General features: G+C 47.8%; 1 protein-coding gene across 6 annotated transcripts in view; it reads left to right on the plus strand.

Annotated features, from left to right (window-relative positions):
* SNX29 (sorting nexin 29) overlaps nucleotides 1–15,551 on the plus strand; it is a 509,507-nt gene that overhangs the window by 258,445 nt on the left and 235,511 nt on the right. For 5 of the 6 annotated variants that reach the window (XM_027612456.2, XM_027612457.2, XM_035722380.1 and 2 more), the window contains one exon: nucleotides 5,317–5,423. In XM_027612456.2, coding sequence (XP_027468257.2) covers nucleotides 5,317–5,423 — 107 coding nt within the window. Of the gene's footprint in view, nucleotides 1–5,316; nucleotides 5,424–15,551 lie in introns of those variants that run through there. The other variant, XR_004819376.1, reaches the window with a different exon arrangement.

Below are 15,551 nucleotides of genomic sequence, written 5' to 3' on the forward strand. Positions count from 1 at the left end.
GTGTTGTCCTTTTCATAAACATCCATGTGGAACCGTACCATCGTCCTTATGACTCCGGGGCCTAACTCAGTAGTCCTACCCAGAGTGCTCTCTGAGGAAGTACCTGTTGAATGATTAAAGGTACTGTATTGTTAATCTCTTGCTGTGTGACAAATGACCCCAAAATTCAGCTGCTTAAAACAACAGACCCTAACTGACTTCAGTTTGTGTGGTGGAGGAATCCCGGCGTGGCTCAGCTGCGTGTTCTGGCTCAAGGTCTCTGACAGAGTTGCGGTTGTCATCTGAAGGCTCGACAGGACGAGGATCCATGTCCCCTTGAGTGGCTGCTGGCAGACCCCCGGCTCTGGGTGGATACGTCATGGGTCTCTCCATAAGGCAGCTCCCAAGGTGGCAACTGGCTTTCCTCAGTGCATGGGTGCGGGCACCCAAGACAGAAGCCACAGTCTTGTAAAACTTGATCTCAGGAGCGACATGCCATCCCTTGTGCCACATGGTGCTCATTCGTGTTGAGTGAGTCCAGCCCATACTCAGGAGTAGAGACGATAAACCAGGGTGAATACCAGGAGGGAGGGATCCCTGGGAGCCATCTTAGAGGCTGCCTACCAGGGAGGAAAGCCTGGTGTAGCTGGGATTCGTTATCTGTGATTTTATACACGGGATAGAAATTTTTGACTTGCTTGTTAAAGCTGTGGGAACTGAACCAGGGCAACGGGAGGTCAGATAGTTGCAGGGGAAGGTCGGCTGGTTAGTTTCTAAGAGACCTTTTATAAATTCATGACTGTACAAGGTCTGTTCCTTCGTCTTGAAGGTTCAGAAGCTTATTCATGCATCTTGCTCCTTCAGTGTGGAAGATTGTGGCGTGCTCTTAGATGCACCTTCGGAGGGCCTGGTATCTGAGGAGGGAAGGCCAGTGGTTGGATTTCTGAAGAGCTGTGCAGACATCAATCAGATTGGATGGCCATATGCTTCTGATCAGCAGGATCTCCTTGTGGAGGAAGACAGCCTCACTCATGCAAAGATCAGATCATTGGGAGCGTACCAGCAGGCCGTGCTGTTCACACATCCGTCACGCCTTAGATGTGTCCTAGCGCCGGGCTCTGCTAATCAGCCCCATCCAGCTTCGTGCTGGGGGTGTCTGCCCTGCCTTGGCAGGCACTGCTATTGCTGGTCCAACTTGTCTAAGTGCAGCCTCCTCTCACATGCTGTTTTCTTACTTAAGATCAACTTCGGTGTTTTGTTGTTGAAATCCAGCGTTTGCACGTAGCCTTACCATGGAAGACCTGGTGCTTCTAGCCACCACACCCTCTGCCATTTCCCTCTCCCCACAAGCAGCTGCTTCAAACCTTTTAATGGATTGTTCTGGGAGTTACTTTGATGCCTCTGAATAGTACGGTCTCGCGCTGCTTGTTGATTGCTCAGCTGGACGTTTCTCCCTTGATTTCTCACCGTGGAACAGGAAGGATAGCTTTTCCAGCCCTCTGCCCCCTTAGCTCCCCTCTCCCCGCCGACCCCCAGCACAGACGCACCATCTTTCTGGTTTGATTCCTGGGCCATGGATACATTATTAGGACTCTGAAAATGCTATCCAGCTGAGCTGTGAGGTACATGATCATTATTTTCACACAACTTTAAAATTCCTTTTGAGTTAATATCTGAAAAAAAAAATTGGTTCGTGTTGTGTGAACTCCTTACTAACCCAAATGCAAGTGCTGTCTCACGGAGATTGCTGTATGTTAAAAACCGGGCACCTGTCCTTTTGATCCTGAGACCGTCTCTCCTGCAGTGCTGGGACTTGCTGTGGCCAGAGGAAGCCTGGCTGCTCTGAGGGCCTCTTTCCTCCAGTTTGCTACTCCCACTGCTGCTCCTTTATTCAGAGAAAATTCACGTGCCATACAGTTCACCCCTAGGAAGTGCACGGTCTGCACCTCTCTGTGAATCCAGCGTGTTTCATCACCCCAAAGAGGAGCCCTATACCCATTAGCACCCCATCCCTCCTTCCTCCTGGTCCCTGGAAACCAAATGTGTTCTTTTTTTTTTTTTTTTTTTTTTATTTGATAGAGAGAGACACAGAGAGAGAGAGGGAACACAAGCAGGGGGAGTGGGAGAGGGAGAGGCAGGCTTCCCACGGAGCAGGGAGCCCTATGCGGGGCTCGATCCCAGGACTCTGGGATCATGACCTGAGCGAAAGGCAGACGCTTAATGACTGAGCCACCCAGGCGCCCCCCAAATGTGTTCTTGACATTGTGTATAAGTGGGATCCTGCTGTCTGTGGCCTTTCATGTCTGTCGGGGCATCTTTCCCTTCACAGGATGCTTTCAGGGTGCAGCCGCATCTGTGATGGCTGTGTGGGTTCTGTCCACTTTTTGGTTATTATTAATAATTTTCTCACTTCTGTGTTGTATCCTCTATTTCCTAGAAGCTCTGCTTTTTTCTTAGATTTCTTCTCCTCCTGTTTTGGTTGGAGGCCAGGTTAAGATTTTTGAAAGGTGGTGTGTCTGAGGATGTTTTCACCTTCTTACCCGAGGGCTTGGCTTGGTACGTAATTTAGGATGTTGACAGGATCACTTACTTGCTTTCTAGCTTGCTGTGTTGCTGTTTAGAGATGCTGTGTCATTTCTAATTGTCTATCCTTTGTGCAAGTTCTCCCTCCACTCCAAAAGGTAGTGTCCACTTCCTCTTTTCCCTTGTGTTCTGAAATCCCCTGGGAGGTGTCTGAGCGTGGTTTCCCCCCCTCAAGGTGTGCTCAGCAAGCTCGTTCGTCCCCACATGACTGGCTCTTGGTTCTGGGGCGTTTTCTTGAATTAAGTCTTTGATTTCCTTGTCTCTGTCCCCTCTCCGCCCCCCACTTTCTTGGGTTCTTCTCAAATGGTAACTCTCCATTTCCTTTTTTGTTTTCCTTTTTGTTATCCTTTGGCTCTATTTTCTGGAAATTTTCTTACCTTCTCTGCTTTGTATCCAGTGTTCCATTTCTTTTGTCACAGTTTTGCTTTACAAAAGAGCTTTTTTTTTTCTTCCTTTATGTGTGCTGTTTTTTCTTCTTTTTAAATACCTCCCTGTTCCTGTTTTCAACTCTACCATCTTCTCTCTCTGGGATTATTACTGACAGTTTGCTTTTCAAGTCTTCTTTTTCCCTAAACTGGGGGTCTTTTCCTTAAAAGTTGTTTTCTCTGTCTGTTGATTCTGGTCCCTGTTTCCCAGCCTAAGAGCTTGTCTCAGCCGTGCGGTGCCTTCTGGCCGGCCCCACACAAGTAGGAGTGGGACACGGAACAGCTAATGGTGCGCAGTGCTTGGCTCCTGGTGGGGCGAGCTGGCTCTGCCATTTCACCGGAGAGACCCTCACATGGGTCCCTTGAGGGCTTTTTCTTCAGCCTCTTAGATTCCCAGGACAGTATTTTTTACTCCCTGCTTAGAGATAGGTCTATGTTGGCTGCTGGCTTCTCTGGGAATGGGCAAAGAATGAAAGAAGTTCAGCAGTATTATTTCTTCTATTTCCCGCTGGGTACCCTGACCTTCCCCTTGGTCCAGAGCTACACTTTTACCTTCTTTGGAGAATAAACCCCTACTTTCCTGCAGATTGCTGCTTAAACAGACTTTGTATCTCTTCACTGCCAGCCCCATGCTTACCACCAGTTCTGGAAGTGTCTCGTATTAGGGGTTTATCAGCCGTTGGCAAGTTGTCCCACGTTAATCAGGTGGAATGTTCCTCTGACCCCATTACAGCCAAGAGGAAAGCTTACTCAGGCCTGTCATGCTCCTCACCAGTGATCTGCCTGCTTCTCAGCTTCTAGAATTTTGTCATCTGGTTTCCTCTCTCATATCTTGTTTTCTCAAGGGTGGTGCTATTAGAATTTTTAAAAATGGGCATTTTAATGGAACTCTGAGAGCATGTGAATGTAAATTAATGTATTCAGTCTGTCAACTTTAACTGGAAGCCCTGGAAATTTTCTCTTAATACTTATTTCAGGTTGCAGAGGGTTACTGGGTCACCGTCCACAGCAGTGGCTGGAGCTGTTTTGACTCCTGGGATGGGAGCATCTTCGGGTTCATTCCAGCGTGTTGGGTGTCGTCATTCAGGGCCGTGCTGCCTCGGGCGCTCGAGCTTGCTGTGGCTTAGGCGGGGGTGCTGACGGCAGAGATGCACGTAGCGCAGGTGCAGGACCCCCATTTTTGCTCAGCCTTTGCCCACTTGCCCATTCTTCCCAGGCTCTCAAATCCCAGTTCCCCGGGGCTGGCCTTCATTACCATCTGCTCCCGCCCTGGGGGGCATCCTGGACTTTGCTCTCCCGGAACACACAGGGGACAGAATCTGCTTAGTCGGTGTTTGTTTTCAGACTTTGAGGCTAATCCGTATTTCTGATACACGCCTTTGGGGGTTTCCTGCAGATTGCTGCAGGTGTTCCCCTGCCTGTGTTCCCGATTTTCTTGGAATTCGCCTGCTCGTTCCCAGTCCTAACTTCCTGCTCTTCCCCACAAAGTGAGCATTTATGGACGTGTCCCTGAAAGGAGGAACAACACCCACTGGTGTATACTGTGCTATTAACTCTTGCATTGATCTGGAAGCCAGTCTCTTGTTAGGATGTCCTTGCATTGTCATTATGCATCGATTTCAGAGCTTTTCCCGAAGCTGTCTGGCTTCCGCTCTACATACGGTTTATAAATGGCAATTCTTAGTGGCTCTTCCTGTACTCTGACCCCCTCTGCCATTGACGTTGAGCTGTAGGCAGATGATGCTGCCCTGGGAAACTTTTTTGTTAGAGAAAGAGAAATGTGACCATGGTAAAAGATGGAAGCGCAGGCCCTTTTGTCAACGTGTTGTCTGTTTTGCCCCCGAACGAGAAGTAGTAATAGGATTATTCCCCAGACTCAGGTGCATCTGTCTCTGTGACTGTTGTTCCGTTTTTATTTTTATTTTAAAGATTTTATTTATTTATTTGACAGAGAGAGAGACACAGCGAGAGAGGGAACACAAGCAGGGGGATGGGAGAGGGAGAAGCAGGCTTCCCACCGAGCAGGGAGCCCGATGTGGGTCTCGATCCCAGGACCCTGGGATCATGACCTGAGCTGAAGGCAGACACTTAACGACTGAGCCACCCAGGCGCTCCACCATTTTTAAATACAGCTTATTATTCACTTCATCGTACTCCTGTGAAAATGTTGTGGTGTGATCCCTCGGCCAAGACCGTTCATCTCTCCCCCATGCCCTAAAAAGAGCTTCTCTTTGGAGAAGCCATTGGCAAGAAGGAAAAAAATTTTAACTGGGAGAATAACTTTCAATTACTGCTAAAACGTTTATGGGGTTTCTTTCTTTCCCTAAAGTTGTACCAAATCTTTGGAACGTTGATGGAGAAGTTGCAGTCACTGAGCAGAAGCCTGGCGAAGTGGCCGAGGAGCTGGCGAGCTCCTACGAAAGAAAGCTCATTGAGGTAAGGCTGGAGGCCTCTCTGCGTTTACTCCGTGTTGGCTGCCCTTCGGGACATTACGGGAACAGGGCCAGCCTCTTATGCAGATGTTAGCAGCACAATCTGACGCTACTCCCCTCCCACTGCCAACAAGACAAAACACAAAATGGTAAAAGCATTGTACTTGATGAAGAAAACTAAGAGCTGGTTCTTCAGAAATCTTAAATTAGACACCTTTGGTGCCTATGGCAAGGAAGTAGAGAAAACACAAATATGTCATGTTAAAAATAGGAAAAATGTACTTTTGGATTTGGAGATTAAAAGCAGGAGAGACTATCACAAACAACTCTGATGCTGACAAATGTGCAAATGTGGATGACATGGACTATTTCCTAGGATAATGTTTATTATTAAAATTAATTGACGATGCAGCCTACTTATCTGGAGGGCATCCAAAAACCGGAAGAAAGTTGTAAAAATAAAGGAGGTGCCCTAGGAGGTAGCAAACCTGGATGGCTTCATAGTGGTTTCTAGGAAGGCTTTCGAGGAATGTACAAACAGCCCTTTGCTCTTTGTACTTCCTTAAAGCCTTTTCTCTGTCTTTATGTGTATCTGTATCTTGGTTCCAGTGTGCATTACTGCAGTGTCACAGAAGCTGACAAAGACAGCCTAAAAAGAAACTACAGCCCAGTCTCACTTGTGCATCAATGCATAAAAATTCTAGAAAGGTATTGCCCAGTCAAACCCAGTTGTATATGAAAGGACCAATCCACATGAAATTGGGATTAATTTAGGATCTCAAGGATGACTTCATGTTAGGAAATTCATCGAGTCAGCTTACTGATAGACTACTGGCTAAACACCAGATACAGATCTTGTTTGCTACCAAACATTCATCATCCATATCTACTGAAAATACTTTTTATTGAAGTAGAGTTGACACACAACGTTACATTAGTTTTACGTACACAACAGAGTAATTTGACAACTTGATGATAAAAAATACTCTTGATCAAGAAGAAGAGTACTTCTTTAATAGGATAAAGTGTATGTGTGTTTGTTTGTTTGCTTGTTTTCAGAAATCATTAATTGCCACCATACTCAGTGGTAAAGCTGGAAGGCCAAGTTTTCAAATAGGCAACTAATAGATAAAATACATATATGTAGGTGTGTGTATATGTTGTGGTCACATGATGGTGGTATTGATTTTGAATGCATATAAGTGTATGACTATACTTGCAGTGCTTTGTGAATATTCTACAGTACATTTTATTTTTGCAATCAGAAAAACACCTGCCATTGCCATGGAGACATGCCTGACCTCAGGGTAGGTTTTAGAAACCGGGCTCTTTGAGGAGGAGCCCCCTACGCTTGTTCCTGGTTCAGGCTGACCATCTTGCAGTCTGTTTCACCTGGTTCCTAATGACCTCTAAAGAAGGGAGGTGAGAAACAGTTTGAATTCTAACTGAAGGGAGCTCAAAGGGGGAGATGAGCTGGGGTCTGAGCATAATAGGCTGATAGGGGAAGAGTTACAAACCAGGATGGAAGTGCCTGGAGGTTGAGGGGGGGACTGATCCTTCAGGGCCTTTCCTGACCCTAGTGCCCATCCTCGCAGTCTCATGCAGTGAGGTGGTTGACCAGAGTTGGCTGGTGGTGATGCCAGGTGCTGGGCCATCATTCCATTCGCAGAAAGCCTGGGTGGAGAGAGGAGACTGGGCTGTGTACCCTCAGGGTTGTGTCAGCCTGTGTGTTTGTCTCCCCTAGGACCTCCGGTCCCTGGAGGGCAGAGACCATGTCTTTTTCATCTGTGTATACTCAGCTACCATTTCTTGGCAGATGGTAAATGCTAAATAACCCTTGAATGCATGTATTTTAAGTTCTCCTAGGACACGGATGTCTCTGGTTTGTTGAATGAATGAAGAGCTGATGAGCTAGGGAGGATGGCAGGGTTCTTAGCAGAGTGAAAGTAGGTTGGTAGCCCGTGTTCCTTCAGGAAACCCAGGGCAAGGTGTTCAGTTGTAAGGACTTTGTCAGACCTGCACATACTTTAGAGGCTGATGCTCATGTCCCGGGGCTCTGGTGAGCCTGCTGAGCACTGGGCGGGGGTGGGAGGGGGCAGCGTTCTACCTGTAGGTTCTACCAGGTAGAAAGCTGACCTGCTCATCAGTAACTCCAGCTCTGGAGGGTTCAAGAAGACCGTGACTGGCCACTTGACCCACTGAACAAAGCACCATAGTTCATTGGTTGGGTGGGAGCTGGGTTGGTTGATGGAGTGTTTTTTTGAGTCCCTGCTTTCTGCATAGGGGATGGCAAGGACAAAGATCCTGCACAGGGGAAGAGTTGGCAGGTTCGAGGACCAGAAAGGAGACCCCAGGTCTGGCCCAGAGCAGATGGGGAGAGCGGTGGCGCTGTGGCTGCCGAAGTTGGTGGGCCAGATGACAGGGCCTTAGAGGCCGTGTTGTGGCCGTGCCACCACCCGCTTTGGTGGTGACAAGAGTCTCACTGTCTCACTGCACCGACTTGAGTGATATGCAGGGAAGACAACCACGTGATGCGAAGTTCCTGTCCAATTCACTGGGATTGTTGTTCTTGTTAGCTGTCACATCAGAGGGAGTGGTGGTTGGGGCATAAGGATCTCTTGTTGGCCTTAACTTCCTGTCTGGTCCTCTGTGACTCCCTTACCCACTAATAGAGTGGGTGGCTGTTGTTGAGGAGCTGAGAGAGATGTGAACTTGAAGCAGAGATGTTCTCCTTCGGCGTTTACTGCCCCAGGCTGATATTTCATTATTTTCTGTTGGCAGAGTGAATGGCCAGTCATCTTTCCTCTGTGAGTATTAATAGCATCTCATTACGCCAAGACCTTTGCTGAACCCTTTAGGTTAGCAGTAATCAAGCGCTTTACAACATTCTTTGTGATGCTCATCTGTCATTTTGTCAGTGGTTGGTTTTTACCCAAGGAGTTCTAAACACATGTCGACTGGAGTAATGAAAGCATGTGGGGGAAGAGTTGATGTACTTCCTTCCATTTCAGAAGGGCAGAAGAAGAGGCATTTCATTTTATGTAATAGGACTATTCAAAGAACCCCCACAGTTGAATTGCTCTTTTGTGATTCATCCCAATGAAAAAGGAATTCCTGAACATTCTTTCTTTAGTTGTCTCTCAGAGCCTTAAAACCACCTCGTCCACCTGCACACACATATGCTGCACACGGCACATGAGTGCTCAGGGACCTGACACCCGCACTGCCGACAGCTCAATACCCAAAGTCAACATTGTAAGCTATCTTTCAGTGGCTGGAGAGCATCGGGGACCAAGGACTGGAGATGGAGAGATTGTTCTGACACCCTTGAAGACGAGAAGGAAAGCAAAATGCTGGCAGGTGTAGGTTCATCTGGCAGGGGAGAAACCCGAATATAAAAGCACGAATTACCCAACAGCCACTGCGATACAGGCAGCTAGCTGTCAGGTGCACACTTATGTCCAAGCACTGCGCTAAGGCTTACACGTAGATCAACTCACGTGATCCTCAGCAGCCTTTCTTGAGGAGGATGCCATTCCCAGATGGAGCTTTGAGAAACTGAGTAAGGTGCCCAAGATTTCTCGGCTTGGTAGGAAGCAGGGCTGGATTCAGATCACGCAGGCTGTCCAGCAGCAGAGCACAAACCTGTATTCTGTCTGCTTGCTCCAGAAGGCCATGCTCGCGGAAGAAACCAAAGGCGGACCTGGCAGAGGAGTAGGGACCGCCCCTGGTCCCGGTGGAGAGAATGGGGGGCAGGAGGAAAACAAGCAGTAGAGAGGAGGGAGGGTGCGACACGAGAGGTTTGCAGCAGTGCTGGGAGGGGCACGCCCCACACTCTTAGTGACAGCAGAAGGGAGCCAGCACCTCTGGGCAGGAATTACCTGCTTCTGAAGCAAATGTAATAGAACGCCAGGCTGGGAGCTCCTTGAGGGAACTGTAGATGATACCTTTTTAATTGTGTATTAATTGCCTAACACGATTCTAGCATCCAGTAGGAGCTCCTTAAATATTGAACAGAACGTCAGTCTACAGAGAGGATTCAGCTGTTCAGTATAGTGTTTATAAATAAAGTGGTAGATGTGACTTGGGAAGTCCCGGATGGAGCGTGCGTAGTACGGGGCACCACTGTAGCTCAGGATACGGGGCTAGTGGGAGATAACATGGGTTCTTTAGAGGAGGCAGACTCTTCTAACATTCAATTTTGGGAGGAGTTTTAGCCTGGAGGGTCTAGAGACGACCTCGAGGGACGGATGGATAATTCCAACAACTTCAGCATGTGTTTATTGAGGGCCTTCTAGGTGGCCAGGCTTCCTCTTCCACCCTTCTCCTCCCACGGATTTCCCACCCCCAGGAGCAGTAGACTTGATGGTTCTAGGAGGTGATTTGTGGGAGCTGTGAGTCAAGGCAGAGATGGTCCCGGAAGGGCATTTACTTCCCTAGATTGACTTTTCCTTCTTTTTTGATGGCAGCGTCATTGATGTTTCATCGCCGGGTAGCATTAGCTCTTCATTGCCCCCCACACTGGTCCTTGGTCACAAACAGGAGTAAGATGCTGTGCCTGTCTTTGGGAAGCTCCCAGCCCAGGGGGTGAGGCAGGCACGTCTGTTAGGATCATCAGGGAGCAGGGTTGAAGCGCAGATGTAGGGTTAGGACTCATGGGTTCCTAGGGCCATGTCCTTACCGACTGTTCTGCAGAGCTCAGGCACTTTATGGGAGCTTCTAGAACATGTTCCTCCCTTTTTCTTTGGGACTGTTAGTAATGAAGCTTGGAATTTCTTCTGTAAACTTCCCATCTGTCTTGAAGATCTAGACATCAGGGGAAATGGATTTCTTGTCACCAAGGGTTTTGAAGATAAAAAGATAATGGACATGTCCAAGAAAGATCTAAAATGCTTCTTTACTTCTTTTAAGTACAATTCCTTTGGTTTAGACTCTCCTGTAGAGATTTTCCCATTCTTCTCCAGCCGTTGTTGTCAAGAAAAATGTAAAATGCTGGTGGCATTTGGACTTGATCCTGCATCTCTTCAGCCTGCCTTCTACAGCCTTGTGGCTTGACGAGCACACCTGTCCACATCCGACAGACTGAGTACAGATTTGTCGCTTACTGCCCCGTGTTCTTGGGTGGCGCTCCTATCCTCTCTAAGCCTCCGTTTCTCCATCAGTAAAATGCAGCTAAGGACACGCGCTGGCAGGGTTACTTTGAGGATGGAATATTAAGAATCTAGTTCAGTGCCTGTAGTAGACAGGAGGTAATTTTGTGCCTCTTTCCTCCCTTCAGATTGATTGATTGATTGATTGATTTTCTTTTTTTTGAATGACCCCTCACCACAGCTTGCTCTGTTGGGGGGGGGGGGGGTGTAAATCCAAGTTCTCTGCCCTTCTTTGGCCCAGGGGCATAAGTGTGCCTGAGCTAAGGCCAACAGGGCTGTTAGTCCTGTGTGGACAGCAGCAGTATGCGGGAGGCTGTTCATTCAGTAGCAGCCTCCTGCTTACTCTTGTGGTTCCTGTTGAACTTGCCAGAGCTGTTCTGGTTCCAGTCCCTTCTCTGAGCCAGTTTCTCCCACTTCTCTGTTTACAGGAATTATTTTTTTGTTAGGTTAGAATCTGTTTCTTTTACTAATGTCCAAAGTGCCCTAGCTCATAGGAAGCTTTATTTATACAGTTGACCCTTGAACAGCATGGGTTTGAACTGTGTGGGTCCACTTACATTGGGGATTTTTTCAATAAATACAGTATAGTACTGTAAAGGTATTTTTCTCAATATTTTCTTTTCTTTAGATTACTTTAAGGATACCGTACATATAACATACACAGTACGTGTTAGTTGACTCTGTTCTTGATGAAGCTTCTGGTCAAGAGTAGGCAGTTAGTTAGGTTTTGGGGGAGTCAAAAGTCACATGCGGATTTTTGATGGTGCAGAGGTTGTACCCCGAATCTGCACATTGTTCAAGGGTCAAGTGTGTGTGTGTGTGTGTGTGTGTGTGTGTGTGTGTGTGTGTGTGTGTGAGAGAGAGAGAGAGAGAGAGAGAGAGAGACAGACAGACAGACAGACAGAGACAGAGAGTATGATCAGTAGATGATGTCATTTCTCCTTCCATCGTCTGCTAACCAGGGCTCCTTCACACCTGCCTTCTTTGTGCCTAAGTTTTGATTTACAGCCGTGCATCCCCGCTGTTCAGTTGCCTGTGGGTCCCATGCTTCAGTACTGCCAGTCCATCCTCTGCAAACAGATCTTCACTTCCTCCCACGTGTCAGGACTCAGCTAGCTGTTGATTGATTTTTTAAATTACAGGATACTTATCATTTACTGTATGAGTGTAGTTAGTCCCTGAATTTTTGCTCATGGGTGAAATAAATGGTATATTAGCAACATTTATTCTCATTATAATGGCAGGTTACTATTAATGGAAAAGTAAGCTCAAGCTGGTAAAAACCACATTCATAATCACATGTTAGAGATAACTGAATGTGATCCTCATTTCAATAAAATGTCGAAGTTCCTGAGGCAGCCGGGACCTTGGGAACAGTAATACCACCAGCACTTGCTTCGTAAGTTGGCACCAGAAGTATCCAGCACGCTTGATGTATCTGAGAGTCATTTTTATGCAAAAGAAAGATGAGCTTTTAAATAAAGTATTGCATTCCATGTAAGGACTCGGGATAAAGAACTCTGGGTTGAGATCTACATTAAACTGATGCCCAAAATGAGAAGTGTGATGTGACTTTATTTTTATTATTTTAGTCATAAGATGCTGAGTGATGGAGAGCAGGCTCTCACCTCCTTGGGAGGGGGAAAGACGTTTTCTCAGGAAGCAAAACAGTTGAAGCGCTTGTTAGGTATGAGTGAAAACTGGTGAGGAGTTGGGGTAGGTGTAATTCTCACTAAAGCATGAACGACTAACAAGACTAAACCTGCAAGGGCGTCTTAAAATCTTTTTATTATGGAAAAGTCAAAACATGTATAAAGCCAGAACAGTCTAATGAGCCTCTGTACTCCTTACCTCGCTTCACCAGTTAGGTGTAGCTGTTGACCATTCTTGCTTCATCCTGATCCCAGTCTACTCCCTAGTCTCTCATGGTATTTTGAAGCAAACCCACTTTCATTCCTAAGTATTTCAGAATATATTTGTAAAAGCTAAGAGCTCTTAGAGAGAAAAAAAAAAACCGAAACAAACCCACACAGTACCATTAAAAAGTCTTATAAAGGAGGCCTCTGCCGGTCCTAGTGAATCTCAGATGGAAGTATCAGATAAAGGGACTTCTTCGAACAGGGCACGTTTCAGGGGGCCCCTTGCTTTTACAGATCCCCGTTCTCAGGAGAGAAGGAACCTTAACCTCTAGGTCATGCCAGGTGGCCCAGCTCAGGTCGTCTCTTCTTCTCTATTCTGCCCTTGGCTTGGCTCATACACTGATTCCGGTTGGTTTTTACCATAGCCCTGTCACCATCACAGCTGCCCTGGCCCTTGGGGGTTGAGGAATTTGGAGATGAGGAGGAGTGATGACAGCTCGCAAGTTCTCCCTGGCGCCATGGGTTTCCAGACCTCCCGTGTGCTGTTGTTGATGAGTGAACTCCTTCCCTCATGATGCTCTCAGGAGAGGCAGGCTGCCTCCCACAGGCGGCTCTATCAGTGTTTTTTTAAAGGATGTTCTTACTGTGGACACTTGAAATTTATCTAAGAGTAGACAGAACAACATACGAGCTTCCGTGAACCCATCACCCAACTTAAACCGTCGTGAACTCGCGGCCAGTCTTGCTTCATCCGTACATCTTTCTGCTTTCCAGCTTCTCACAGTATGGGAAGCCAGTCCAAAGCATGACCTGATTTCATCCCAAAGTATTTTGCAGTCTCTCTCAATCTACAGGATCCCCACCTGGATCTTCCCCAGCCCCTTTCCTTCTTCAGTTGTAATTTATTAGTTGCAGACACTGGAGAATTTCTCCCATCAGTGTTTTTTGAGGGTTTATAATGTACCTTGATTTTTCAAATTATAGGATGTTTATCATTTACTGTGTGAGTGTAGTTATTCCCTGAATTTTTGCTCATGAGTGAAATAAATGGCATATCAGCAACATTCTCATGATGGCAGGTTACTATTAATGGGAAGTAAGTTCCAGCATAAAGCTGGTACAAACACTCTGTGATCTGTTGGGCTTTTGGTGACGTTTATGTACAGAAAAGCAACCAGCAAACGATGATGATGGCAGTTAGCATACATTGAGGGCTTACTCTTGTTTCTAGGCCATGTGCTGATGGATCATCGCATGTTTGGTGCATCCTTACAGGTGAGGAAACTGGAGGCTTAGAAGACCCCTCTCCGAGGTCACAGGGCTTGCCCGTGTAGAGCTAGCATGCAACCCTGGCTGGCTGACTTCCAAGCCAGTGTGCTCGCCACGACGCCTCCTGCGGCCTGGCCAGAAATCGGAACCAGGCCTTCCTGGCTGGCGGGCTGTCACTTAGCTCTGAGCGGGAGCCAGGGTGATGGAAGGCAGTGACAAGCATGCCAGCCATGAGCTTGTCAGGCCTGGGGGACTTACGGAAGGGAGAAGGAGGGATAATAGAAATAAATTCTAACTGACACACACGGTCCCTGATGTAAGCCTTAGCGAGGTAAACAAACCCGAGTGTCTCGAACCCGGGTGTCTCATGCCCATCAGATGGCTCCAGTCTGCCCATGTGTGTGTAGGTTGTCCACCCGGTGCAACAAAGGAGAAGTTTCACTTTTCTCAGTGCCCCTGCTCACCCGCAGACCTTCCTTCTTCCCTCCGTCCCTCTGGACTTTCGGTCACACATTGCTCTAGGAGGGGCGTGTCCAGCCTCAGGTGACACTGGTGCCCCTCTTGTGGCATGTACCTGCTCCAGACTCATTAGCCTCTGTCTTTGCCCGTCTTCCGATCTCTCTGGTAGACCTTTGGATCTCTCGTTTCCCATTTGATGGTGGACTCGCCTCCCTCTGGTGACGGTGCTACGGGCCCTGCTGTTGGCTCAGTGTCTCCACCCTGCGTGTTCCATTTGGCTTCCAATTCTCTTAAAGTCTCATTTCCGCCTGTGCCTCTGATCTGGGAGCCTGGAAGACTTGACAACGAACAGATGAACTTCCTTAAACACCAAGGAAAATGATCCACTAGTCCTTTCTGGGCAGTAGATAAAAATAGTTGTAATTAGGGTGGCTGGTTTTTAGCTTTTCAGACCCACGCTATTTTGGGCCTGTTTTATATTTGCTTTCCTCTTCTAAAGTGGGAAGTGGCTTCTTGAAGCTACTTCTGGGTCTCAGAAAGAATTGTCTCTATAGCAGTAGGTATGGGAGGTGCTGTCCCGTTGAGGTTGGGCTCAGTGTTGAGAATGTGCCAGGTGAAGGCACAGGAGTGTCCCAGCCTACCTGTAACATCTACATGTTCTAGATGCTAGTTGTCACCAGCAGATGGAGCTCTAGCCGCTGGGGGGACGGGGTGGAGGCTGAGGGCTGAGACCAGGAGGGGGGAGGCATTGACTTTAATGAAAAACACCAGACCGACTGGACTGGTGAAAAACAGCCCAGTCGGTCCAGGCCACTTTCCTGCATAAAAGTTGAACGGCTCACCTTTGTACTTAGATTCATGGGAACGTGACCCATTTTTTATATTTAATATAAGATGCTGTATGTTCGAGCTCTTTGCCTCCCTCTTCAGACACAGGTCTCCCCTCCTTCCGGGTTTGTTTCTGTTCCCGGGTGCACGTATTCTTTCCGGGTCTGCCCACGGACTGGTCTTTACGTGGATCCCTGTTCTTCCTCCCATCTTCCCTCCCTGTTTTCCCCAGCTGCTGCCTTTGATCCTTGAGATGTCCTCCTGCAAGCTTTCCCCGGTCACCCCACCGCCCTGCTGAAGGCCATGGTCGGTTCCCCGGGGGGCCTTATTGCAGCCCATGTCCCCTCTCCTGGTCCCGTCAGTGCTGTGTTGCTGCTGCCTGGCCTGTCCGTGTCTTTGTTGCCCTCGTTCCCCCGCGTTTGTTCATGGTCGTATTCCTGGCGTGTGCTGTGATCCCTGCCACCTGGCTGGTGCTTAGCGCACAGAGGAGTCTTTGGGCTGCGGGTGGTAGTGGCTGTGCTGTGCGTTTATCAGGCCTGTCTCACTGCTCTCCTCTAGGACCAAGAG

Source organism: Zalophus californianus, chromosome 10, assembly GCF_009762305.2.
Source record: "Zalophus californianus isolate mZalCal1 chromosome 10, mZalCal1.pri.v2, whole genome shotgun sequence".
Classification (NCBI taxonomy): Eukaryota; Metazoa; Chordata; class Mammalia; order Carnivora; family Otariidae; genus Zalophus; species Zalophus californianus.